Here is a 27,388-nt window from a genome sequence, read left to right as displayed (position 1 = left end):
GGCCGCCTCCCCATCGCGATAAGCCCCACCTTGTCCAGAGAGACCAGAGGCTCATCCCCCATTGTCCCTAGAGCTTTCTGTACTCAGTAGTAACAGCCATCATCATACATTCTGAAACGACTGATGGAGGGCACAGATGGGGGAGGTTTAGAAGGAGTTATGATTACATCCCCCTTTACCTTATTACAGAATCAAGATCTCCCTAGACTTTGGTGAGCAAAATTAAAAACAATTTCATTTCTTTCATTAAACAGACTTAAAAATAACTGACCAAGTTTATCAACTTTAAGACTTAGAATATGCAAACCTAAAAACACTAATAGTCATTATTACTTAAATAGACAAAAATACTTCGGCTTTATTTTAATCATTCTTAAAAAGTGAACCTAACTTAAGAGGAGTTCCTCAGTGGCACTGGCCAAGTCCATCACACTCACCCCCCACACTCGGCACGGAGGATGAAGGACAGATCGCAGGGTGCCAGCCCCAGGACAGGGAGGCTTGCTTCAACCTCCTCTCCTTTCCCCAGCCCATCTGTGCAGGTACGCTGACTCTCTCCTAGGAACAGAATTATTGATAATCTGAGCGTGGGATTAAAATGGTCAGGCGAGTTAAAGGCAGACAGCTGGCACACGGGCTGTTGTAGCAAATACACGCGGGCTAGAGTAACTCAGGTCAGATCACAAGTCAAGGAAAACGCCAGGCTTACACGTGATGAAGAACACGATCATAAACACAGCGCAGACCCCACAGTGAGGCCCATCGGGAAGAAAGGTGGAGTCCCAGGCACACCTGGAGTCTAACTGTCCCTAAAGGAGGGTCAGGCTCACCTAATAAACGGCGCTTACACAAGAGGTAACGCAAGCGGAGACTTAAAGCATTAGGAAGAAAACAGATACATTGGATAAAGGTAATTTCTGACCTTCTTTCAACAGAAATAGCTTAAAGCCATCTATGAAAAAAAAAGACACAAACAAAAAGAAAGGAAAAAACACCTGTGCTGTAACACAAAACTTAGTGGACGGCACGTGCCCACAGGAGTAAGAAGAATCCCCAGTGTTTTCCAGCAGCACGTCCGCTCCTTTTGTGACAAGGTATAGATATTAGAGCAACCGGTGAGGAAGTGAGGCGTGGCCACGGGGGGAGCAACTGTGGGCAGCGGGAGAGGATTCCCGCAGAGAAGGGGGCCGGCCCAGGTAGGCTGGGGGCCTCCGCACATGACCACCATCCAAAGCGGGGAAGCAGCTGCCCTGGGTTGGGGGGAGGCGTGCTCTCCTGATCAGCAGACCTCACCCCCTGCACACAGCATGAGCTTTGCTGCCGCCCCACCCCACCCCACCCTCCCTCACAAGAGCCCTCTGGTGCTGGTGCGCGTCTGAGGTCAGACACTAGATTTCTCCCAGTAAGAGCTGTCCCTGCCACGTGCTCCCTCCAGCTCGCGTAACACCGGACCCTGGCAGGCTGCTCAGGAGCCCCATGGGCCGGGGCCCTGTGCGCAGGCGCTCTGTGGGAGGGTCTGCATGGCATTACCTGGCAGGCTGCACAGCCTGGACTCAATCCTCCTGGAGAAACTCTCTCTCTTCTTCTTTAGGTCAACTCGTGTCACACAACGATAATGATGTCCTTCAACCAAACTGAAGATCCAAAGCTGGAAAAACCAACAAGGCACAGACCGCAAGTCTGCCATCACAAGGCACAGGTAAACACACTGTACAAGCCCAAGGAGAACAATGGGTCTGGAGCCGGAGACAAGACCCACGCAGCCTGACAGCTGCGGACCTTTCCTCTGCGGGTCTGACCCTCCCTTTCCCTACCATCCAGAGCCTTCCCGGCACCACCCATCGATTCAGACCCCTGACGTCAGGTGCAGACACAAGCTCTGGTTTATAAACCACTGCCCAAGAAGGCACGCGCTCTGATCCCCACTGACGCCAGGCCAGTCCCTCTGAACCCAACACCACGAACACACAGCTCCAAATACAACGGGCACGTCACCGGGCAAAAAGACAGTAATAGCAGTCACCTTTGTCAAAAAGAATAAAATTTCTGTTTCCAAAAATGCATCTGTGATATTGTGATTTGTAACTAGAAATACGTATTTTTGGACTTCCTCCCTGTTTCCAGCACAGACCTCTTAAAACCCCAGGAAACTTCCTAAGTGTTGAGTGACAAAGGTGTCTTTTGTTGTGTTAATGAGGTGACTTTAGGAAAGCCCCTAAGGGTGGGGGCAGGTTGTCAGGGAGCCAATCACGTGATCAGAGGCTCTGAACTTTCAGGCCCACACCCTAACCTCCAGAGAGGGGAGGGGGCCGGGAATGCAGTTAAGGATCGATCGCCTGCGTAAAGAAGCCTCTGTAAAGTCCCACAAGTACAAGTACGGGGTTCAGGACCCTCCCGGTTGGTGAACACGGTCCCAGTCCACACCGGGAGGGTGACCCTCCCCGACCTCACCATATGTGCCTCTCCATCTGGTGCCCGTCTGTGTCCTTTATCACATCCTTTAACAGACGGGTCAACTGGGGGCGCCTGGGTGGCTCAGTCCTTGAAGCGTCTGACTCTTGGTTTCGGCTCAGGTCACGACCTCAGCGTCCTGAGACCAAGCCCCACATTGGGCCCCCAGCTCAGCACGCTCAGCAGGGAGTCTGCTGGAGAGTCTCCCTCTGCCTCTGCCCCACACGCTCCCGCATGCGCTCTCTCTCTCTCAAGTAAATAAGTAAATCTTTTTAAAAAAACAGACTGGTAAACTGGTAAATAAGCGTTTCCCTGAGGTCTGCACGTCGCTCTAGCAAATCAGGGGGTGTGGACCCCTCCAGTCTGCAGCCAGCTTGCACAGAACCGGGGTAACCGGCAGACCCACTTCTGTGGTTGGCGTGTGAAGGGGGCGCCCTCTCCTGGGACTCGGCCCCTCACCTGTGGGTGAGATCACAGGACACCCCGTTGGCGCGCTGGAGAGCTGCCCGGTGTGGGGGGCACCCCACGTGTGCGGTGACCCGAAGTGTCAGAGGCGAGGTGTTCCGTGTGAAGGGAAAGGACACTCACACGGGAGTGAGAACTGTGTTATTTCCTAACAGGATATCTTGCCCAAATTATCTCAACAGCAACTTTTTTAAAAAGAACAATAGCCATGCTTTGTGAATACACCTGAACTGCTCACCTAAAAAAACGTTAAGTTTTGAAAAAAAAAAAAATTAAGTATCTTTAAATTTTTCAAACTATATAAAGCTGGCTCTTCTGCCGTTGTGGGTGGCGCATGCGAGTATGAGCCCCACCCAATGCCCAGGCCCCAAAAGGAGCAGCCCAACTGCTGGGGGGAACAGTTTCTTCCAATCAGAAAGAATACGAGGGGGTGTGGAAGCAGAGACGCCTCTGCAGCCGTTCCTTGGACCCGGAACTGACGTTTGCCCTTCCCTCACCTGGCCGTTGGCACATCCCGTCACCAGCTGCCGGTTCTCTGCATCAAGGACGAGACTCAGGAGAGGGGAGGCTATGAACGGAATACACAAACATGTATCTCTAAATACTTACACTGAAAAGTATCTGAGTTTTACTTATAATATTTTTTTAGTCAAGTCTGAACTATCCTGAAATAACTTCTTCACCAGGAAATAGCAACCGTCAGTGCATACACATTTTGAGAACCTGCGTGTGTGGTGGGGGGAGCGGAGCTGTCCCACATAACAGCCTGGGGGCAGCTCCCCGTGGAGGTGACAGCCTGACTGGCACAGTCCATTCATGCCACGAGCCCCAGCAGCTCCATCACCCACACTAAAAAAAGCACTATTACACAATAACCATTAAACTTGCAACAGAAGTAACACATTTATAGGATTAGTCAGGAAAACAGCAATTAAATGATGCCTACTATTTAAATTGTTGCCTAGCATGTCATTTAGAAGTTATTCTGAATCTAAACCGTCAAGAATTTGGAAGGAAAATTAGGATAAATGGACATTTAAAAACACTACATGTCCTAAATAAACTATAAATGACATCAAAATCAAGTTAGTAATTGTTTCCTTGACAGTCAAATAATTCCACAAATTAATTTCAGAGAAATAATTCCAACGTAATTCCAAGAAATGTGCTTTGTCCCTGAGATTGACAGATGTATTCAAATTGATAAAATTTCCTACTTGGCACATGGATGAGTGATGTCAGGAAGAATGCTGAATCTCTCGGAAGACAACAGTATGTGCATGAGGTCACAAGGTACCCACACGTTCACTAAGCTGTATTTTTTGTGATTCATCCCCAGAAAGGGGCTCCCTGTGCAGCAGAATGTGCACCAAGAGCACGGGAACACCAGCCAGGAGATGTCTGGAGACCTATGTGACCTGTTGCAGGGACTCACCGCCAGACACACAGTTTGAGCAGAGGGCACAGTCACCGAGAGCTCAGGGCTGTACAGAACTTTCCGCCTAAGCACAGCCTCTGATCCACGCGGCAGACATGCCCCGCGGAGGCCTGGCGCCATGCCTGTTCCTGGGGAGAGCAGAGGTGGGCAGCACATCTCTTCTAGTGCACCAGTAAGCCTTTCAGACTGCAAGTATATGCTTAATTTTAAGTTAAAAACTTCAAGAAATGTACCTGTTAAGTGAATCCTTACAACGTGTAGATGGGAGGGAAACCCTCACCCTCTTGAATGTGACAACTCCAGCTTACAAACAAACACTAGAAGAACTTGACTCCACGAAGCCCACTGACAAAACACACATACAAGTTCTACGTTACCTGTTAACACTGATGAGTTGTAGATTAATGATCCCATATGATGATCCCAAACCTTTGGAAAGACACATGTTTCTTTAGAAGAGACTGAAATTTTTTTCTGATCTACAATTCTGATGTAGCCTGAACTAATACTTCTACTCGGTTACAAATTAATTTGTGTGAGTTACCTAAAGGAGAAAATAATAAAATAGGTATATAAATAACAAAACTGTAGAAACACAATAAAAGACTTCAGAATCATATGGGAAAAAAGCTAACATTTCCAGAAGTAAGGATCCATGGGTTTGGAAGAGCCAAGACAGGGCTGCAGACATCTCCAGTACCCAACTGACACTGTGCAGGAGAGGTGTGCCGGCATAGTCATTGCCGCCTAGCTGTCAAGTGCGAGTGCATGTTTCAGACTCACTCTAGTGCTCTCCACACTCAGCTCCCATTCTCAGAAACCCCATGAGATGACGGGCACCCTCACTGCCATCCAGACACAGCTCATCTGTTCGCAGCAGCTGGAGGGGCTGGGGCTGGGCCCGAGCAAGGGAAGCAGCATCTGTGAGGTCCGGTCTGCTGGGCAGACACTTCCAGACGACGCAGGAGGTGTTTCAGTCTCTCTCCTCTCCCCCCCCTGCAGGTGTAAACCACCCGTAACTCTTCTTCCAATTACACTGTACAAGTCCTCAAGGATAATAATCGTGATGCTAGCTGACTGGGAGCTGGATGGGAACAGAGCTGGCATTTTAAATTATCTTCTTCTTCAGCTCGATTTAGTTCTGATTGAATCCTCTGATATTGGAAAATGGCTCTTCTGCTCTGGGCCCCCAGGAAACACTGTGGAGTAAATTAACATTCTAGCTCCACAAGGTCCTGGATTTGAAGAGGAGGGTCCCGCAGCTGACCCAAGCCCACCTGGGAATGTTGGGACACACCCAGCTGACACCTCGGGCCAAGTTCAGGACAGAAGTGTGGCAGAAATAAAATCACGTGTATGTGGTGACCGCAGACCAGAAAGGCCTGCCCAACTGTGTCCACAGTCCTCTGAAAAGCAGCTAAAGTACTCCAATGCCAATGCCCTTACCTTGAAGCTTCTGTCTTCAGACACTGAGATAAGGATATGTGTTTGCCACGGACAGAACTCGGCTGCAGTCACAAGGCCCCGGTGACCCTGCAGCTCAGCTAGTGTAGACCGGCTCTGGGAAAATTTGTGAAGGACGATCAGTAACTAAATGTTCTGGCAATTGTTGTTATTAAGAAGTTACATACATCTCACAAAACAGTCTCTGTTAAGCTCTATTTTACATAACTCCCTTTTCAAAATGTGAAACTACCTGTCTATAAACCTAGAAGTTAAAATTCAGGGGTGCCTGGGTGGCACAGCGGTTGGGCGTCTGCCTTCGGCTCAGGGCGTGATCCCGGCGTTACGGGATCGAGCCCCACGTCAGGCTCCTCCGTTATGAGCCTGCTTCTTCCTCTCCCACTCCCCCTGCTTGTGTTCCCTCTCTCGCTGGCTGTCTCTATCTCTGTCAAATAAATAAATAAAATCTTTAAAAAAAAATAAAATAAAATAAAATTCAGATGGCTGAGCTGAGAGGGGGCACAAGCTGCCCAGGGACAGGTGCACGGCAGTTTTAGAGACGAGCGACCCGAGGCCGATCCCGAGCAGAGCCACATGGCAGGCACGGCTCACGGGGCCCTCCCATCTTCCCGTCCACATCCTATGTGCAGCCCTGAGGCCACTCTTCGCTGCCAGGACTGCCCAGAACAGCTCTGCGGGGGTGGGCAGAGCGTCCTAAGATCAGACGGGACAGTGTTTCTACTACTACTGAGCTACCCTTTCTCCAAAGCCCTTGAAACCTGCTCTAGCCAGGCAGCCCCAGAAGACAGTGTCACAAGCCAGAATCACATAGCACGGCAGAGAGATGGTGGTGACCAGTCACCCCAACAGACGTCCCTGTGGAGCTCCGGGCACCTGGGATCAGGCCTTCTCTTCAACCCCGCGGCATCCAGTCAGACAAGATCAAGATCCCCTCACACACATGCAGGAAAAAATACATACACACCTGTAGCCACACTGCAGCTTAACTAAGAAGTAAGCACTTAACCCTCCAAGACTTCCAATAATGTAACCCGAAACCCCTGACAAGCTATCTTACGTCTCTTATCACCAGATGATTAAAAATACAAGGTGGGGTCATAATATGCACAAGAACAGGGATACTCTCCAGACTGGATGTTAGGAAATGCATATTTCTGCTCCCTCTAATGTCTGGAATATGAAAAAGCCCTTGTCTATTAATAACATTGTATCCTGGAAAATACCTTTTTTCCTTTCGGTATTTATGGTCATGTGTTACATTAGTTTAAGTGTTCTGCATTCATTTAAAGTCTCTCAAAGCAAAGTTCATAAACTGGTTACTACCTACATGTTCTGTCGAAAGAACTACAACACGTCCCGTACTTGCTGGCAGCCCACGCGTGTTCGGTAAGCTACTTTCCCTCAGTAAATCCCACAAGCCTGCTAAGAAACATGCGAACAATGACAGGCCAGCCGTACACAGTCCGGAACAAACATCTGCCCCCTCACTTTCCATGTGCGTGGTTGAGGCCTGACTCAGGCTTGTCATCTTCTCTTTCTGGGACATCTTATCTTCCTTCTGATGCTGACAGTGCTTCGTGTCCTCCCGGCTCACCTGCGTTCCTTCCCCCAGCACGAGGCTGGTGAGCTGTGCTCTGTGTGGTCGGTGCCTGAATGGAACACTGAACCCTAGGACACTTTCCAACACCTGTGACCTCACTTACAATGTTAGCGCTTTAATCTGCGTGAGCCTCAGTTGCACAATTTGGCCAAAAATCGCATGAACACAGACACGTACGCTCCGTGCCCCAAACTGCCTGCACACAGTAAACCGACCATCAACTAATCCTCAATTCAGATTTTATGCCTGACATTCTCCCTAACCCAGATTTTTTAAGTAGATGTGGCAGAAAATTCCTCATAGGCAAATAGCTTTGTTAACTGCATTCACTTGGCAAACAGAAGCCAAGGCCAGGGCTCAGATGATCTGTCTCCAAAGTAAGTCTCAAGCAGAACGTGAATTCTGAGGAAACGGGAGGCCTTCCTCACACCCCCGGCCCCACTCCTGCTCTCTCATGCCTGGCTGAGCTTAATGGGCTCCCGCTTCCTAGTCAGACGCGAGATTTAGAAGTTGCAGAGCCTGGAAGAGGAGACATATTCGTGTAAGCCAACCCAAGTTAAGAGGTAGGTGAGAAAAGTCCAGTTCTTGACAGAAAGCAAGCTTTGAAAAGAGAGATAAACAAAAGCACTGTGCTGGGAGGGGTTGGAGAGATCACCAAAGGAGGAGAAATCAGAGAAATCAATGTTTGACCAAACACACTTGCTTAGCAGCCTGAAGCCTAATGTCATGGACTGGGGTCATGACTGACATAAAACAGCAGCATCTGATTCAGGCGGCTTCCCAAGTGCAGTAAAGTGTGTCTTCCTTCACCGCCCAGTTAACAGTACTGCTGATAAGAGGCAGGTGGGGCCCCACTCAACTGCACGCGGGCAGGCATCGAACCTTACCTCAGTATCCAGCATGAATATTTGCTTTCCAGCACACACTGCAGCCACACGGTCATCCGGGCTCAACCTCAAACACAGCACCTTTCCCAGGAGGGTGCCCACGACAACCCCTCGAGGAGTCAGCCCTAGACAGAGTGTCAGTGTTAGTGTCAGTCTATCAACGGACTCGACAACCTCAGCCCAACTCCACAACAAGCCACAGGGAGGCTCTGATCTTGTAGCTCTATCCTCCAAAACCACATGCAGAGTGACGATGGGCCTGGATGTGACTTTGGCTCCTTGCGAGTATGAAAAACATCAGTGTGAACAGTTCTTCTGGAAGTACATGGAATGCAGGGATCATCCGTCACAAAATGACTTGGTGTCATCACAGATAATGGGTCTCTGGGAAGGCTGCATGTGCACACACAATGGGGGTCATACAAAATCGTTCACGGTCCCAATCCTTCCTCCTCCATGACCACACCAGCTCCCAGCTCAGCGGTGTGAGCTGCTCGGGCCCATGTCAGACAGGCAGAAGGCACAGGGTGCCCATCTGAGCCTCCGGGGCCTCTCTACCCCCATGAGGATGTCTCCAGGCAGGCCTGCAGGTCCAAGGTGACAACACTAGCTGACCCGCAGCCTCAAGCAGGTTTCCCTCAACCAACCCACCATGAGGCAGGACTCGGCGCCACTGTGGATGGGCCCTGTCCAGCAAGGTCATGTCACCAGCGAGACCGCAAACTACAGAACGGGAGAGGCACATACATCACATGGAGTTCTATCTTGGCCAAAATCCCATGGTCTCATTCCATGAGTATTCAACAAGTACCTGCGCTACCCCAAGCATCTCCCTGGGCACCCGGGACAGACCAGTGAACAAAGAGACAAAATCCTGCCTTTGTGGAAACCTTACCTGGGGTACGGGGTGGGACATTTAGGCACCAATAAGCAAATTAGGTACAATGCTAGAAGGAAGTGAACACCGTAAGAGAAAGCAAAGCGCAAAAAGGGACTAGGGTCCAGGGTGGTGGTCGGAAGGGCCCATGGCAATGGAGACCCTGAAGGATGTGGCAGAATCTACCATGGTCCTGAGATGGGGCAGCAGATGCAAAGGCCCGGGAGCAGGACCGGGCCTGGGCTGTTCCTTGAGACTGGGGCTTCGGCTGGGGGTCCCGTAGCTTTGTCAGTCCCTAGTCTGCATGAGGTGGGAAGGCACTAGAGGGCTCTGGGCAGACGTGTGGCATACTCAGACTCCAGTTTTCCAGGGACCCCTGGCTGTTGAGTTGAGAGCGCTGGGCAAGGTGAGCAGGAGGAGCCAATGCAATAACCCCGCTGAGTGATCTCAGCAGCCCGGACTGCAGGGAAGCAGTGAAGACGGGTGTGAGGAGTGTCCAGAGTTTGGTTACGTTTTGAAGGTAAAGCAGACAGAACTTGGGGTCAGTTGGATGTAGAGGTGTGGCGGGAGGCAGAAGCACAGTGGTATGATTTCTGACCTGAGCTGCTGCAGGGAGGCGGGAGGCAGGAGGCAGGTAGGGGAAAGGCGATCAGGACAGGTAAGCTACTCTGCTGTCAGACATCTGCGTGGGGATATCCAGGCACAGTTCACACATGAGACCACAGTCTGGAGGGAGGACTCAGCAAGAGCAGTGGTGGCAGCTGTCAGAGCCTGGTGTCATCACCAAACGAGTGATTTTTGATGGGAAAGAGGGAAAGCCCATATTCCAGTGTGAAGAGGTTGGAGAGTGACAGGGAGCCAGCAAAGGAGCCTGGGGACAAGTGACCAACAACAGCCCCAGGTCACAGTGCATTTTCTAGTCCAAGTGCAAAGGCAATCATATTGGACAGGAAGATGTAATCCAGCGCACCTGCCATAACAGGCATGGAAACCAAGCCTGGCGGTGCTGCGTCCTGTCCAGGCCCCTGCAGCTCCCCTGGACGGGGGTGGACAGCTCACCCCGGCCCCACTGCTGGAGCTTCGGGACACAGGAGCAGCTGCAGCACACCGTGCCGTGCTCCAGCAGAGCCCCGGGGCTGTGCCCCAGGGCCAGCTTCGACCCTGTCCCTGGACCACACCACGTGGGTCCAAGTCCACATGAGTTCTGAAGAGTGCAGCCCTTTCCCATGTGGAAGGCTGCTTATTTACAAAGACCTCTGCAGGGAGCAGATAACGAACATGTGGTTCACTGCACACATGTATCCGTGCGTACCTATGTTCACGTGTGTGCATGTGCTGCACACACATGTACATGCTTCTGCATCATGTATACTTATGTGCATATATACATGCACGCGTGTAGTGTATGCGTGTACATGTGTACACTATATACACACAAGTGTATGGACTACACACATACGTTACTAGATGCATATATGTGTGTGCAGTATATTTACTATATTTACATGTGTGTGTTGTGCACGTGTGTCCATGTGTGCTGTGGACGTGTGCTGTGTGTGTGTACACGTGTTGCTGTGCACGTGTGCATGCACGCTGTGCTTATGTGTGTTGCTGTGCATACATGTACATGTGTGTACATCTGTGTGCTGTGTGTGTATACGTATATGTGTTCATGCAGGTGCTGTGCGTGTGTGTGCTGTGCATGTGTGTGATGTGCATGCGTGTGCATGTGTGTGCTGTGCACGTGTGTGCATGTGCGTGCTATGCGAGTGTGCATCTGTGTGTGTGTGTGCTTTGCTGATCCACTGACCCTGGGCATTCAACTACAAATTACATGAGATGAGGTATAAACTACTCCACGTGCTGCTGCCTAAGATCCCTTCATGCCTGTTTTCTGGAGCAATCCTACGAATTCTCAGTGTAACCAATTACATGGAGCCCAAACTCCTTAATGTGGTCCTCACCTCACTTCTCACCTTCATCTGATAAAACTCTCTAACATCACCATGCTCCCATCCCGTGGGCTCCTTCTCGGCTTGGCCGACAGGTTGAGCTCTTGATACAGACGGCCCGAGCACACACCGAGCACGGTGCCACTGTCCAGCACCAGCCCTTCCATCCAGCTCCTCCTCATGTTCCAGCTCAAAAGTCACCTCCCCAGAGATGACACCACGTGAGTGCATTCTGCCCACACCCTCCGTCGACCCCTCGCCTGCCTTCTCTACTGTGCTCCCCACAACTCATAACCACTTGCTTGCCTGCCTAATACATGTTTGCCTCTCCTCACTGTCTGTAAGGAAAGAATATTTCCACTTGCCTACATGTTTTCAGAGTTTCACAAAAAACACAGGTTTCAAAATAACAAAACACGGAAGATTAAAACTAAGGAGCCTATCATGTCAGCTTCACACACAGCAAAGGTCAGTAGATCTGAATGCCTGGTATGCTTCCCCCAAAGAACGTCCAGCTTGGACATCTATCTGGTTTCAAGGTTAAAGGAGTGAAAAATTCTCCCAAGCCCCCTTACGTTACCAAGTTTATTTAAGGATGAGTTATTCCCTTTGTACATTTCTTTAAATATATTTTAAATGTTCATTTACCTTGAAGTGCTTTCTGTCTGCATTCATCTAGACTCCACATTATAACATAATCCCGTGATGCGGAACAGATGAGAAGTGGACTCACTGCATTTCCAAACGCCACAGCAGTAATTGGCTCATGGTGTCCTCTTAGGGTCAGAGGCTGAAAGGGTTAACAGAAACAAAACTATTATAAACTATGGATACCATTTAAATATAAACAAACATAACAGCATCATCTCAAACCTAAGAAATCAAATGGATTGAATTTTTCAAACATACTTATTTCCTATATTCATTTATAATTCATGTATTAAAATTCCTGTAAACATACTGCTCAGTTACTCTCTCAAGCAAACCCTGTCACGGCTACTCAACGTCAAGAATCACACTAGTCAAGTGAGGCAGGTCCTCTCGCTCCTCCACGTCCTTGCTAGTTAGTAATTAAGCAAATGTGAATCGCATCTCTGCTACGTGCCTGAAGAAGTAACAGCTGTGTGGGACGTTGAAGGGTAAGGCAATGATGACGGATCCCCAAGAGGAGGGGAGCACTCGGGTCGCTGGGAGACCAGGTCCGTGTCAGAGGCTGCTGATGCAAGCAAGGAACACGGTGAAGCTACAGAAAGGCTGGGCACTGTGTACGGAGTTCTGACAGGGTGCTAGGAAATGGGAGGCCAGCAGAGAAGGTACAAGCAGAAGAATCTTTGACCAGACTTGTTCTCAGAACTGTGACACTGCTGCAAGCACAGAAGAGGGACCACCGTGGGCACACAGTGGGACCAAACATCCCAAAGCAAGTACAGTAAAAGCTGAATGAGGGTAGCAGGGATGGAGATGGGAGGAGACAGAGAACTGAAGACTCTGTGACCAGTGGACACTGAGAGATGGGGGAAGGGACAGAAGCAAAGATAATCAGTGTTCCAGGTTGAAACCCTGGTGAATGGCGGCCTAAAAAAGGGGGAATGGAATCAGGAAAGAACACAGGTTGTCTAGACTGTGTTACGTAGGTACTTTCAAGCTGACAGTCAGCAGACAGTAGGCACTTTGACATGAGAGCCATCACTCAAACACGAGAACAAGGAGAGCTCTGTCTCTGGTCGTGGCAGCCAGTTCATCTGCACCAAACTCCTGATAAGAATGACAAGAAAGCGGGGCAAAATTTGCCAAGAACATACAGATACACTTTTAAGACATCAGAGAGCAATGAAAGCAACAAAGAATTAAGAAAGGAGCAGAAGGAAACAGAGAAGGGACCCAACATGGGAGGCCATTCACCCATGAAGACTTGTCAAATGGCAGCTTTCTGCCAATTCCAGTAAAGGCAGTCGAAACCTGAGATACTTATGGGACTAGGGGCACAAAAACAGTATAATTAAATGCATCTATTTTCAGGTACAAACAGAACTATCTCATTGGGAAAGGGGAAAAGAATTCCACTGCCTGACAAAGTACTTCTGAGAACAGAGCCGATGGCCTTAAGGTTGAGGACTCCATGCATTTTTTTCCTTTAAAATAATACAAATAGATTTTAATAAATTTCTGCTTTAAAAAAAGCATACTGCCTACTAAGGTGGTAGGGAAGGGCATGTTACCAAATGCCCAGGCCTAAAGTAGTGATACAAAGGGCCAGGCCCAAGGAGGGAAGGTGAACGGGCAACAGAAGAGGGCTCACAGGCCCACCTTCAAGTTCTCATAATCCCCAACTGGATTAGAGTGACCTGGGATTGCACGTGCCCTCAGCCAGCCAGCTATCAGAAGCAAGCATAAATTCTGCAAGAAGTTAAGGTCACCCAGAGCCCCAAACTAGCTGTGCACTTTTTTCATATATAATGTCCAGCAGTCAATCAAAAATAATCAGGTATTCAAGGAGTAAAGACTATTCAGTCACAAACCAAGAGAAATATAGAACCATGGAAAACACCCACCCACAGATCATCCAGATGACCTTGAAACCAAACCAGAACTGATCCAGACTGCAGAATTATGAGATAAGGATATTAAGACAATAATTATAATTCTATTCCATATGTTCAAAAAGTTAAAGAGGTATAAAAAATCAGTAATTAATAACTTTCCAAAACAGAAAGCATCAGACCATGATGGATCCACTGGTGAATTCGACCCAATATTTAAGGAAGAGATTTTACTAATTCTCTGAAAACTCTTTCAGAAGACTGAATAAAGGGGCGCCTGGGTGGCTCAGTCGTTAAGCGTCTGCCTTCGGCTCAGGGCGTGATCCCAGGGTCCTGGGATTGAGCCCCACATCAGACTCCCTGCTGAGGGCCTGCTTCTTCCTCTCCCGCTCCCCCTGCTTGTGTTCCCTCCCTCGCTGGCTGTCTCTCTCTCTGTCAAATAAATAAATAAAATCTTTAAAAAAAAAAAAAGACTGAATAAAGAAAACAGAGGGAAACACTACTTTCAGAAGAAGCAGAGGAAATACTTCCTTATTCATTCTATAAGGCCAGGATTACCTTAATATCAAAACCAGACAAAGACATGACAAGAAAATTAAAAACCAGTATCTCTCACGAACATAGATGCAAAACTCAACAAAATATTCAAAATGTCAGCAAATCAAACCATACAACGTATAAAAAATTATACACCATGACCAAGCAGAATTTGGAGATTTACTCCACATATGCAAGGCTGGTTGAACATTTGAAAATCAATTAATCCATCACATCAACAGGCTAGAGAAGAAAAATCACATGAAAATATCAAAGAATGCTGGGGTGCCTGGGTGGCTCAGTCAGTGAAGTGTACAACTCTTGATTTTGGCTGGTCATGAAATTGAGCCCTATGTCAGGCTCCGTGCTGGGCCTGGAGCCTGCTTAAGATTCTCTCTCCCCCTCTCCTTCTGCCCCCCCCCACATGCGCTCTCACTCTCTCTAACAAATAAACAAATAAATAAATAGAAATAGTAGCTGCTTCACAGTACAGTTCATCTGAAAAAAAAAAGTAGAAAAAAGCATTTGACAAAATCCAACAGCAATTCATGATAAAAACTATCAGTATACTAGGAATGAGGGGAACTTCCTCAACCTAATAAAGAGTATCTACAAAATACCAAAAGCTAATGCATGAAATGGTGAGAGACTACAAGCTTTCCCACCAAGATTAGAAACAAGGCAAGGACATCCCCTCTCACCACTCCTTTTCAACATTATACTGGGAGTCTTAGCTAATACAATAACACAATAAAAGGAAATAGAAGGTATAGTGACAGAGAAAAGGGAAATACAACTGTCTCTGTTCATATGTGACATGATCGTCTATGTAGAAAATCCAAAAGAACTGGCAAAAAACTCCTGACCCTAAGCACTTATAGCAAGGTTGCAGGATACAAAGTTAATATACAAAATTCCACTGCTTTCCTATATACCAGCAATAAATAAGTGGATTTTGAAATTAAAAACACAATATACCATTTACATTAGCACTCAAACAAATGAAATGCTTAGGTACAAATCTAACAAAATTGTGTAAGATCTCTGGGGCACCTGGGCGGCTCAGTCAGTTAAGCGCCCGACTCTTTTGGCTCAGATCATGATCTCAGGGTCGTGAGATTGAGCCCCGTGTTGGGCTCCGTGCTGGGCATGGAACCTGCTTAAAATCCTCTCTCTCCCTCTCCCTCTGTAACCCCCCTCACACATGCTCACTTTCTCTCTCTTGCTCAAAAAAAAAATTATATAAGATCTCTATGAGGAAAAATAAAAGTGTTGAAAGAAATAAAAAAATTAAATGAATGGACAGATACCCCATGTTCATGGACAGAACGAATCAATATTGTAAGATGTCAGTTCTTCCCAACTTGATCTATAGATTTAATCCAATCCCAGTCAAAATCAACAAACTGATTTTAAGATTTATACAGAGGCGAAAAACCCAGAATGGCCTCACAGTACTGAACAACAAAAACAAAGCTGGAAGACTGACACTCCCTGCCTTCCATTATTATGAAGCTACACTAATCAAGATTGTACAGTACTGGCAAAAGAGAGGACAACCAGATCAATGGGAGAGAAGAGAGAGCCAGAAACACAGTCATATGAACTTTGGCTTAGGAACAAAGGTGATACAATGGAGAAAGCTATAAACTCCTTAAAAATAACACAGGAGAAAACCTTAGATGACTTTGTTTGGTGATGACTTTTCAGATAAGATACCAAAGGTGTCTTATGAAAGTAAGAATTGATAGGCTGGACTTCCATTAAGATTAAAAATTTCTGCTCCATCAAAGACATCATCAATAGAACGAGACAAACCACAGATTAGGAGAAAATATTTGCATAAGACATATCTGATAAAGGACTATTTCCCAAAATATACAAAGAACTCTTAAAAGGCAACAATAAGAAAATAACCAAGTTAAAAAATGCGCCAGAGACCATCACAGACACCTCACTAAAGAAGATATACAGATGACGGGTGAGCAAACTGCACGTCATCGGGTCATCAGGGAGATACAGAAGACGACGACAACGACGACACTGCGTCGACGACACTGCACACTACCAGGGTGACAAGCTCCAGAACACCGACACTCCCCGTGCCAATATAGACGTGGAGCAGCAGGGACTCTCACTCATGGCTGGGGGGATACACAATGGTACAGCCACTTTGGAAAACAGTTTGGCAGTTTCTTACAAAAATAAATATTCTCATGCTCCTCAGTATTTACCCAAAGGAGCTGAAAATGTATGTCCACTCAAACCTGCACATGGATGTTTATAGCAGTTTTACTCATAACTGCCAAAACTTGGAAGCAGTAGGTAAATAGTTCAACTTGCTGCATCCAGACAACGGAATATTGTTCAGCACTAAAAAGAAATAAGCCATCAAACCATGAAAAGACATAGAGGAATCTTCCATGCATATTGCTAAGTGAAAGAAGTCTGAATCCACACACTGTCTGATCCCACCTACACAACACTGGAAAAGGCAGAACCATGGGGACAGTGAAAGATCAGCTGTTGCCAGGGTTGAGGTTGGGGAAGGGAGAGATGAAGGGGCAGAGCACAGGATTTTAGGGCACTGAAATTCTCTGAATGATATTCTAATTGTGGACACATGTCATTACACATTAGTCCAAACCCACAGAATGCACAACACCAGGAGTGGTTCTTGAGGTAACTATGAACTCTGGGTGATAATGTATCAGTGCAGCTTCGTCAGTTGCAACAAATGCACAGCTCTGGTGGGGTGTTGACAGCAGGGGAGGCTGTGTGTTGCAGGGAGCACAGGGGGTATACAGAAAATCTCGGTACCATCCCCTCAATTTTGCTGTGAACCTAAAACTGCTTTTAAAGTCTTGGGGCGCCTGGGTGGCTCAGTCAGTTAAGCATCTGCCTTCAGCTCAGATCATGATCTCAGGGTCCTGGGATCACGCCCCACATTAGGCTCCCTGCTCAGCAGGGAGTCTGCTTCTCCCTCTGCCCCTCCCCACTCTACTCATATTGCTCACTCTGCTGTCTCTCTCTCTCAAATAAATAAGTAATCTTTTAAAAAATAAAAATAAAATAATAAAATAATAAAGACTTAAAATTTAAAAAAAAAAAAAGGTAAAAAGTAGTCCCTAAAAAGAAAAATGTATGGGGCGCCCGGGTGGCACAGCGGTTAAGCGCCTGCCTTCGGCTCAGGGCGTGATCCCGGCCTTATGGGATCGAGCCCCACATCAGGTTCCTCCGCTGGGAGCCTGCTCTTCCTCTCCCACTCCCCCTGCTTGTGTTCCCTCTCTCGCTGGCGGTCTCTATCTCTGTCAAATAAATAAATAAAATCTCTTAAAAAAAAGAAAAAAGAAAAAGAAAAATGTAGCCAAAATTTCAGAGCAAGAAATATTACCGGGGATAAAGAAATGTTACTTTGCAACATTCATAGATTCAATTCGCCAAGAGAACATAAAGATACCAAACATTTATGTGCTTAATAATGGAGTTTCAAAATATATGAAGCAAAACTGATGGAAGAGAGAGAGGCAAATTCACGTGTAGAGTCAGAGATTCCCATACTCATCTCTCAGTAACTGACAGAACATGAGGCCATGAGTGGAAGATGTGAAGAACACTATCAAGCAATGTGACCTAATTGACATTTATAAAACAAAGATATGCAAACATTCACAGCATTTTATCTACGGTAGCCAAAGTGAAAATAACCTGAATGTTCAACAGCAGGAGAATGGATACACAAATTATAGTACATTCACACAATGGGAAACGACTCAGTGTTGAAAAAGAATACACCATTGACACATGAACAATGCGGAAAACTTCCAAAATAACTATTCTGAGTGAAAGAAGCCAGACACAAAAAGCAAGCTCTGATTCCACTGGCATCAAACTCTAGAAAATGCAAACTAACGTAAAGCTCTTGTTTAGAATACATACAGAACCCTTCACAGGAACAGGAAGGAGACAGATAATCTGTCAGAAAACACAGCACATGACTGAACACATATCACAAAAGAGAAGGTCCAAATGGCCAATAAGTTAGCCAACAGGGGTTAAGCCTCACTAGTCAGCAGAGAATTGCACATTACAAACAAGCACCCCTACACACACCAGAAGGCCTCAGACTAAAAGAACCAAGTACAGATGAGGATGTGGGTCAAGTGGAACTCTTACACGGCCTTTGAAGAAGTACAGGTCACTACAACCACTGGGAAATCTCGGCATTATCTAACAACCTGAATACACACATTCCCTATGACTCAGCAGTTGTACACACGTGTGTACCAGAAAACACACAAAGGAATGCCCGTAGCAGCCAAAATACGGAAATCTCCAATAAGAACAGAAAGGGTTCAGTGTGGTCTGCCCATGCAACGGGATACTGTGCAGGGATGCAAATGAACCATAAGGAGGAGCCCCACAAACACCACGGTGAGTCAAAGAAACCGGCAGCATGCATGACCCCAGTCATACAAAGTTCAAGCGCGAGCAACACTAACACAGGGCGCCAGGAGCTGAGGGCCTGTCACGTTTGGGGAGGAGGGAAGGGAGCACAGCCTGGGACAAGGCAGAGCCTGGATGACGGAAACCCAGCTGTGTTCACTTCGTCATAATCAAACGATGGCACTCGATATCTGGGACACAATTTTCTTTTTTTTTTTATGTTTTTTTTTTTATATTATGTTAATCACCATACAGTACATCCCCGGTTTCCGATGTAAAGTTCGACGATTCATTAGTTGCATATAACACCCAGTGCACCATGCAATACGTGCCCTCCTTACTACCCATCACCAGCCTATCCCATTCCCCCACCCCCCTCCCCTCTGAAGCCCTCAGTTTGTTTCTCAGAGTCCATAGTCTCTCATGCTTCATTCCCCCTTCCGATTACCCCCCCTTTCTTTATCCCTTTCTTCCCCTACCAATCTTCCTAGTTCTTATGTTCCATAGATGAGAGAAACCATATGATAATTGTCTTTCTCTGCTTGACTTATTTCATTTAGCATAATCTCCTCCAGTGCCGTCCATGTTGCAGCAAATGTTGAGAATTCATTCTTTCTGATAGCTGAGTAATATTCCATTGTATATATGGACCACAACTTCTTAATCCAGTCATCCGTTGAAGGGCATCTCGGCTCCTTCCACGATTTAGCTATTGTGGACAATGCTGCTATGAACATTGGGGTGCATATGGCCCTTCTCTTCACTACGTCTGTATCTTTGGGGTAAACTCCCAGTAGTGCAATGGCTGGGTCATAGGGTAGCTCAATTTTTAACTTTTTAAGGGACCTCCACACTGTTTTCCAGAGTGGCTGTACCAACTTGCATTCCCACCAACAATGTAGGAGGGATCCCCTTTCTCTACATCCTCTCCAACAATTGTTGTTTCTTGCCTTGTCTATTTTTGCCATTCTAACTGGCGTAAGGTGGTATCTCAGTGTGGTTTTGATTTGAATTTCCCTGATGGCTAATGATTTTGAACATTTTTTCATGTGTCTGTTAGCCATTTGTATGTCTTCATTGGAAAAGTGTCTGTTCATATCTTCTGCCCATTTTTTGATTTGCTTATTTGTTTCTCGTGTATTGAGTTTGAGAAGTTCTTTGTAGATCTTGGATACCAGTCCTTTATCTTTGTGTCATTTGCAAATATATTCTCCCATTCCGTAGGCTGCCTCTTAGTTTTTTTGACTGTTTCCTTGGCTGTGCAGAAGCTTTTAATCTTGATGAAGTCCCATAAGTTCATTTTATCTTTTGTTTCTCTTGCCTTTGGAGATGTGTCATGAAAAAGGTTGCTTTGGCCGATGTCGTAGAGGTTGCTGCCTATGTTTTCCTCCAGAATTTTGATGGATTCCTGTCTCACATCGAGGTCTTTGGGACACAATTTTCTAAGTATCTCACACTTCACTGAAAAAGCGAGAGAGATCAAGCTGGACATCAGAATGCAGGAGCCCATTCATCAGTGTTAAGTCATGTTAAAGAAACATAATAAAATCTGTCGTAACTTGATGGGGAAAAATCTAACTACAGGTTTCTCTTTAACAGTGATGAACAGCTCCTACTATTAGTGAAGTGAGTTCCAGTAACATTGAAATTAAAAGAAACTTTCAGGCAAGCACAGCATTGGCTCCATGTGCTGTCATCACTGGCCCTAAACTCCTGAAATCCAAAATAAAGATAAAAGTGATCCCAACACCAAAAATGCTGATAGAATTTACTCTTTTCATTTTGTACTATGAAACCTGTTTTGAAGAGCATTCTGGTAAGTATACTAATCATGAAATAACTTTAGAAAGAAAACTAATGATGGCTTTAAAACTGTCAATTTGATGTAAAAGATTCTGTAATAAACTTCCTTAAATGTGTTATATTTAAAATCTACAAAAATTGAACTTGTCTTGATTATGTTAACATGAGCCTTTTCTGGTTTCTATTTTTTTTTTACTGTGAACTATACACTTTATTTAACATTCCAGTAATAAGCTATATTTACATATTATATAAATGTATGAAATCTTAATACAAAATAGAAAAACTGCCCAGACTAAAAGAATCACACTCCTTATGGAGTTATTGTACTTACTCTGGCTTCTATTCTTATTGAGGAAGAACTTTTTTTAATGAAGTGATTCCAGGCAGTTTATTTTCTAAAACTCCAGCATAAGCACAGTGTTTTTGTTTCTCCCATAGTTGGTCCTGGAATCCCCAGGGGGCAGAATCACCCAAACAGCATCCGAGAAATGGGCAGGCAACTGCAAGGCTCTCTGTGTCATCTGACTTCACAAAAAACACACAGAAATTTTTAAATACCTGGTACAAAGGGTCCTCGGTGCTCCACACGCAAAGCGCATTCCCGTCTACAGGGAAAGCGCAGTACTGAGCGCTACAAGCGAGCTGAACATGGGGTGCAGGCTCCTTCGATGCTACCAGGCCTTTCTCTGTGACCAAGTCACCGACACGGCCAGCATCAGCGCAGAGAATCCCTTGTGGGTCTTCCATCTCCAGTCTGAACTCCCAGGTGCGTGGAAGACAGCTATGGGGATGATATTTAATACAGACATGACGGGTACAATCACACGCACAGTTTGCCACACCTACTGACTCACCTGCCCCCACTCTCAAGACAAAGGAGAAGATATTACTGAAAGTCCTGAAGCTTACACACACACACGACTGCTCACTCGTCCCACGGGCTTTCAGGTTCAACGGCCCTCGATTCAGGTCCTCCTCTTCCTACTCAACACACCTTGCTCAGAGCTGCGGACTGTGCTTCCACGGCTAGAAAACAGACAGAAAGGCAGAGGCAGTCTATGACGGTGGTCCACGATGCACGAGCCCAGCACTAGCACTGAGGAGTGAACACAAAGTTATAACTGACATTGATTATTATTATTGATGACTCTGAGATACAAAATCATTTTCCAAGCAAATTGGTGGTAAAGTGCAATATTAATCTAGATCTGGTATTGCTTACCTTGGGTTTGTTCAAGTGTTTCACAACATAAGCATACATGAATGAAACACTGACAAAAACAAACACTGCTTCAGCCTTCTACCCCACTTCACAGTTAATGACTTCACACACGTTCTCTCTTCATATACATGCAGCCCTCGAGTCATCCTGACTCTTCTCTGCCTCACGCCTCACTCCAGGCACTAGACCTGAAAAGCTCATCCACAGAATCTGCTGACATAGTCATGAACGAAGGGTTTAGCTATCTGGTCACCATGGTGGTCGAGCGGACTCAAGAGGACCCAATATGGGTCACATGCTGGCTTCATGGGGAAAGGGGTAGTCCAGACAGAAGAAGACCAGGGGCACTGCCCAGCAGAGATGGGATGAGGTTAGAAGAGGGAGAAGAAGTCATCGTCCAGTGGGGCGAGCCTGCTGTGCTCAGCAACGGACCATATAGAAGGGCTTCCACTTAAGCCCAGTTCATAACTGGAGGGCTATTGAAGGTTGCTGAACAAAGCTGTTTAGGAAAATGCACATTTCAGTCCGGCAGCAATGGGCGAGGTGGTCAGGATCAAGAGGGACTGGGCTTGGGAAGAGAGAGGGCCAAGTCCCCAGCTCCATGCACAGGGGCTCTGGCTCAGGGAACTTGGAGAACAGATGACTCTCAGTTTGACCCTTTCTATCTCCAGATCTCTCATCATGGCACAACCACGTTCTAGTTTCCAGGGACAAAAGCCTACATGAATATCAATCTCTTCCTTTCCTGTGGCCCTCATATCCAATCTATACCTAGCCCCATCTTTCTTCAAGAGGACTTTGGCCCTCAATACCCAAAAGAAAGATCATGCAAATCTACAAAACAATCTAGACCCCGCCCCAACCCCTGACAGGGGTGAGGATGCCACAGACGCCCACACCACCTCATTACTGAAGGGCAGCCTCCCCTGGGCCCGGTGGCACTGCGGCCCTCAATGCCAGCAAATCTCAACGTAAACACAGAGGCTCCCTCTGCACCCATCATGCGGGGTTGCTTCTAGCTCTGACGACGGAGACGCCTCTCCTCACTTTGACGGTCTCTCTGTCTGAAGGTTCCACCTCGAGCTCTCCACCTGCCGGCCCCTCAGCATTCAGGTCTCAGCTGAGTACCGCAGATGCCCCTCCCACCTCCGTAGCCTTCCCACACCCTGACCCAGATAACCCCTTCAGAGGCAAAAAAAAGGGGCTGGGGTCAGGGCCCTGGGCTGCAATCTTCCAGCTGCGTGATGCCAGCTCAGACCACACAAGAGTTTTCAGGACCGCAGACAGAGAAAGATCCCGTGGCGGCTTCCCAGCTGCGCAGGTGGTGTTCCACGTAAAGCCCAGGCCACGGAATGGAGGGCTGGATCTCGCGGTACACAGCACCCAGGCACTGGGCAGTCGGCCATAACCACTTTCCAGCGCAGGCACGACAGTCACGATCGAACAAGACAAAGGAGAGCCACAAAAATATCTACCCAAGCTATTCTGTTGGAAAACAATCCAAAAGAAGTCTGTAAGCATTCCAGTAGAAGACCTAACTAGAAACCCTTATTTTAGCATCTGTAAGGCCAAGATACCAGACAAGCAGAGAGATGAAAGTGATAAAGTTCTCAAAATACAGTCAGAGGACTTATGCTCCATGATCTCCCACAAAACAAATGTTCTCTGTTATAACAAATAAGAGGCGATTTTTACAGACTTGAAAATTCTGCAAAAATTTGGAGACAAAATAAAAACATTCTGAATATTTTAATGCATAATCTTTTCCAATTCATAAACTTGGTTTTACTTATTATTCTTGCACTGCCAAGACATGGCAGGGAGTTTCCTATAAAAAATAGCTAAACATTTTAAAGCTACCATGATTTGCTTTGTAGGTTTTATCATTTCAAAGGAACCCGTGCCTAGCACCGTAGCCAGCATGTAGTTGGTGATGAGGGGAGTGTCCCAGACGGACGCAATGAGATTACTGTGTGGCTCCTCCAACGCTTCCCTAAAACATAAAATATTGTCAGAAACATGAAAGAATATATAAAAAGTTATAATTGTTTAAAAAATTTTAAGAATCTACCCATTGAATAGATGAGGAAGATGTGGTATATATGTAAATGGAATAGTACTCAGTCATCAAAAAGAATGAAATCTTGCCATTTCCAACGATGTGGATGGAACTAGCGGGTATTAAACTGAGTGAAATAAGTCAGTCAGAGAAAGACAGGTATCATATGATCTCACTTATATGTGAAACAAACAGACTAAGAAAAAAAAGAGACCCCCCCCCCAAAAAAAAACAGACTCTTAAATACAGAGAAGAAACTGGTGGTTGGGGGGGAGGTGGTTGGGGGGTGAAGGAAACAGATGAAGAGAATCAAGGGCACACTTATCCTGATGAGCACTGAGTAATGTACAGAACTGCTGAATCATTATATTGTACACCTGAAACTAATATAATACTGTTAATTACACTTGAATAAAAAATATTTTTAAAAGAAAAAAGTGCTACTTTGAGTAAAATTCTTACATTTTTGTGAGACTTAAAAAGACATAAAAATTTTAAAAAATAAAAAAGAATCCACCCATCAAACTGTGATTAAATTTTGTATTATTCCTTCAACATAAACTTTTATGCACCAAGAACTGTCTTAAATCTCTTCTGTAATTCGTGTAACATTCAGCACCATGATTTGCAAAGAACAGAATTTGTACTTACAGTTTAAAAATCATTTTCACACATATTAACATGCAGATTTGGGTGTGTCAATAAATACACTATGTCATTTAATACAACAACCCTTCAAAGTTGTTTGTTAAATGCTTTTTTTCCATTTTACAGGTAAAAATGTCACAGGTATCAGTACAGGGTGACATTTCCCACTGCTGACTCCTCGTTGGCAGCGCCTCTGCCACCCACACCCAGAGCCGGGCCACAGGTGACCTCACAGCTCCACCCCTGTAAGAGAGCCGCAACAGCACAGGGAACCTAGGCAGAGGCCACACGGCTTCACAATCAAACGGATTTGCATGGGCCGCCTGCTCAGCCACTCAGTGCTGCTCGAAGTGGCCTGACAAGTGCACCAACACCCAGCCAGTCTGTGCCAGTGACCAGGCTCGGAGCCGCCCGCAGACACAAGACGTCTAACCCTTCCGCACGAAACGTGTGCGGTCCTGCTGGCCAATCCCTGTACAAAGGCGAGTTACCCCTAGAGCTTTGAGCTGCCAGCCATCCCAAATGACTTCCCCCCACAGGCTGCCAGAAATCCCTGCTGACGCAGGAACCCCTGGACAGAACTGAAAGCATAACTGGGGTAGAGGAGGAAGGAGTATGACCTTCAGCTATGTGAAACCAATTGTTCTAATTGATCAGGGACGACTAGATTAAACCATTTGGGAAATAATAATGAAAACAATTAAATTTCAGATGGCTTGCAGGTTACAAAGTACTATTAACAATTCAAAAACAAAAACCAGTGAAAAATCTGCAAAAATAATGGAAAGAACAAACATCCTTAATATTTAGAGAGCTATTATAAATAATGAGAAAAAGCTTAAAACCTAAAAAAAATACAAACTACAGAGGAGCAATAAAAACCAACAGCAGGGGCACCTGGGTGGCACAGCAGTTAAGCGTCTGCCTTCGGCTCAGGGCGTGATCCCGGTATTCTGGGATGGAGCCCCACATCAGGCTCCTCCGCTGGGAGCCTGCTTCTTCCTCTCCCACTTCCCCTGCTTGTGTTCCCTCTCTCGCCGGCTGTCTCTCTATCAAATAAATAAATAAATAATCTTTAAAAAAAAAAAACCAACAGTAAACATCTTCCTCAATGGGGAAAAACTAAGAGCCTTTCTCCTAAGGTCAGGAATACGACAGGGATATCCACTCTCACTGGTTTTATCCAACACAGGACTGGAATCACAGCCACAGTAATCACATAAGAGGAAGGATTAAAAGGCATCCAAATTGGTAAGGAAGATGTGAAACTCTCACTATTTGCAGATAGCATGATACTATATATAGAAAGCCCTAAAGACTCCATCAAAAAACTGCTAGAAATGACAAATGAATTCAGTAAGGTTGCAGGATACAAAATCAATATACAGAAATCCATTGCATTCCTATCTACTAATAATGAAGCAGCAGAAAGAGAAACTAAGAAAACAATCCCATTCATAATTGCACCAAAAACAATAACATATCTAGGAATAAACCTAACCAAAGAGGTAAAAGATCTGTACTCTAAAAACTATAAAACACTCATGAAAGAAATTGAAGATGACATAAAGAAATGGAAAAACATTCCATGCTCATAGACTGGTAAAACAAATATTATTAAAATGTCTACACCACCCAAAGCAATCCACACATTTAATGCAATCCCTATCAAAATACCAACAGCATTTTTCACAGGGCTAGAACAAACAGTCCTAAAATTTGTATGGAAACAGAAAAGACCCCAAACAGCCAAGGCAAACTGGAAAACCAAAGCTGGAGGCATCACAGTTCTGGACTTCAAGCACCATTACAAAGCTGTGATCATCAAGACAGTGTGGTTAAACAGACACACAGATCAGTGGAACAGAACAGAGAACCCAGAAATGGACCCTCACCTCTATGGTCAACTAATCTTTAACAAAGCAGGATAGAATATCCAATGGAAAAAAGACAGTTTCTTCAATAAATGATGCTGGGAAAACTGGTCAGCCACATGCAGAAGAATGAAACCAGACCATTCTCTTATATGATACAAAAAGATAAACTCAAAATGGATGAAAGACTTAAATGTGAGACAGGAATCCATCAAAATCCTAGAGAAGAACATAGGCAGCAACCTCTGTGACCTCGGCCACAGCAAATTCTCGCTAGACAGGTCTCCAAAGGTAAGGGGAACAAAAGCAAAAATGAACTACTGGGACTTCATCAAGATAAAAGGCTTCTGCACAGCAAAGGAAACAGTCAACAAAACTAAAAGGTAACCAACGGAATGGGAGAAGATATTTGTAAATGACACATCAGATAAAGGGCTAGTATCCAAAATCTATAAAGAACTTTTTTTTTTAACTCAACACCCCCTAAAATTAATATTCCAATTTAAAAATATGCAGAAGACATCAACAGACATTTCTCCAAAGAAGACATACAAATGCCCAACAGACACATGAAAAGATGCTCAACATCACTTATCATCAGAGAAATACAAATCAAAACTACAATGAGATATCACCTCACACCTGTCTGAATGGCTAAAATTAACAACACAATAAACAATAGGTGTTGGGGAGGATGCAGAGAATGCGGAAGCCCCCGTGCACTGTTGGTGGGAATGCAAACAGGTGCAGCCACTCTGGAAAACAATATGGAAGTTCCTCAAAAAGTTAAATACAGAGCTACCCTATAGGTGGCTCAGTTGGTTAAGCATCTATCTGCCTTTGGCTCAGGTCATGATCTCAGGGTCCTGGGATAAAGTCTCACATCGGGCTCTCTGCTCAGCAGGGAGTCTGCTCCCTCTCACTCTCCTTCTCTCTCTCTCTCTCTCTCTCTCTCTCTCAATTAAAAAAAAAAAAAAGAAAAACTGCCCTATGTTCCAATAATCACACTACTTGGATATTCACCCTAAAAAACACAAAAACACTAATTCAAAGGGAGACATGCACCTCTATGTTTATAGCAGCAGTATCAACAATAGCCAAATAATGGAAGCAGCCCAAGTG

The 27,388-nt window shown here is 45.7% G+C and overlaps 1 protein-coding gene across 6 annotated transcripts in view; it reads right to left on the bottom strand.

Annotated features, from left to right (window-relative positions):
• WDR27 (WD repeat domain 27) overlaps positions 1–27,388 on the bottom strand; it is a 163,627-nt gene that overhangs the window by 131,031 nt on the left and 5,208 nt on the right. For all 6 annotated transcript variants that reach the window (XM_048225914.2, XM_057310880.1, XM_044379965.3 and 3 more), the window contains exons 2-10: positions 21,373–21,489; positions 21,022–21,244; positions 11,783–11,924; positions 8,306–8,430; positions 5,801–5,914; positions 4,732–4,783; positions 3,414–3,484; positions 1,531–1,648; positions 438–558 (exon numbers count right to left, since the gene is read on the bottom strand). In XM_048225914.2, coding sequence (XP_048081871.1) covers positions 438–558; positions 1,531–1,648; positions 3,414–3,484; positions 4,732–4,783; positions 5,801–5,914; positions 8,306–8,430; positions 11,783–11,924; positions 21,022–21,210 — 932 coding nt within the window. In that variant the 5' untranslated portion in view covers positions 21,211–21,244; positions 21,373–21,489. The remainder of the gene's footprint in view (positions 1–437; positions 559–1,530; positions 1,649–3,413; positions 3,485–4,731; positions 4,784–5,800; positions 5,915–8,305; positions 8,431–11,782; positions 11,925–21,021; positions 21,245–21,372; positions 21,490–27,388) is intronic.

This window comes from Ursus arctos, unplaced genomic scaffold (assembly GCF_023065955.2).
Source record: "Ursus arctos isolate Adak ecotype North America unplaced genomic scaffold, UrsArc2.0 scaffold_13, whole genome shotgun sequence".
In the NCBI taxonomy this organism is placed as follows: domain Eukaryota; kingdom Metazoa; phylum Chordata; class Mammalia; order Carnivora; family Ursidae; genus Ursus; species Ursus arctos.
This window is presented reverse-complemented; position numbering and strand designations above follow the sequence as displayed.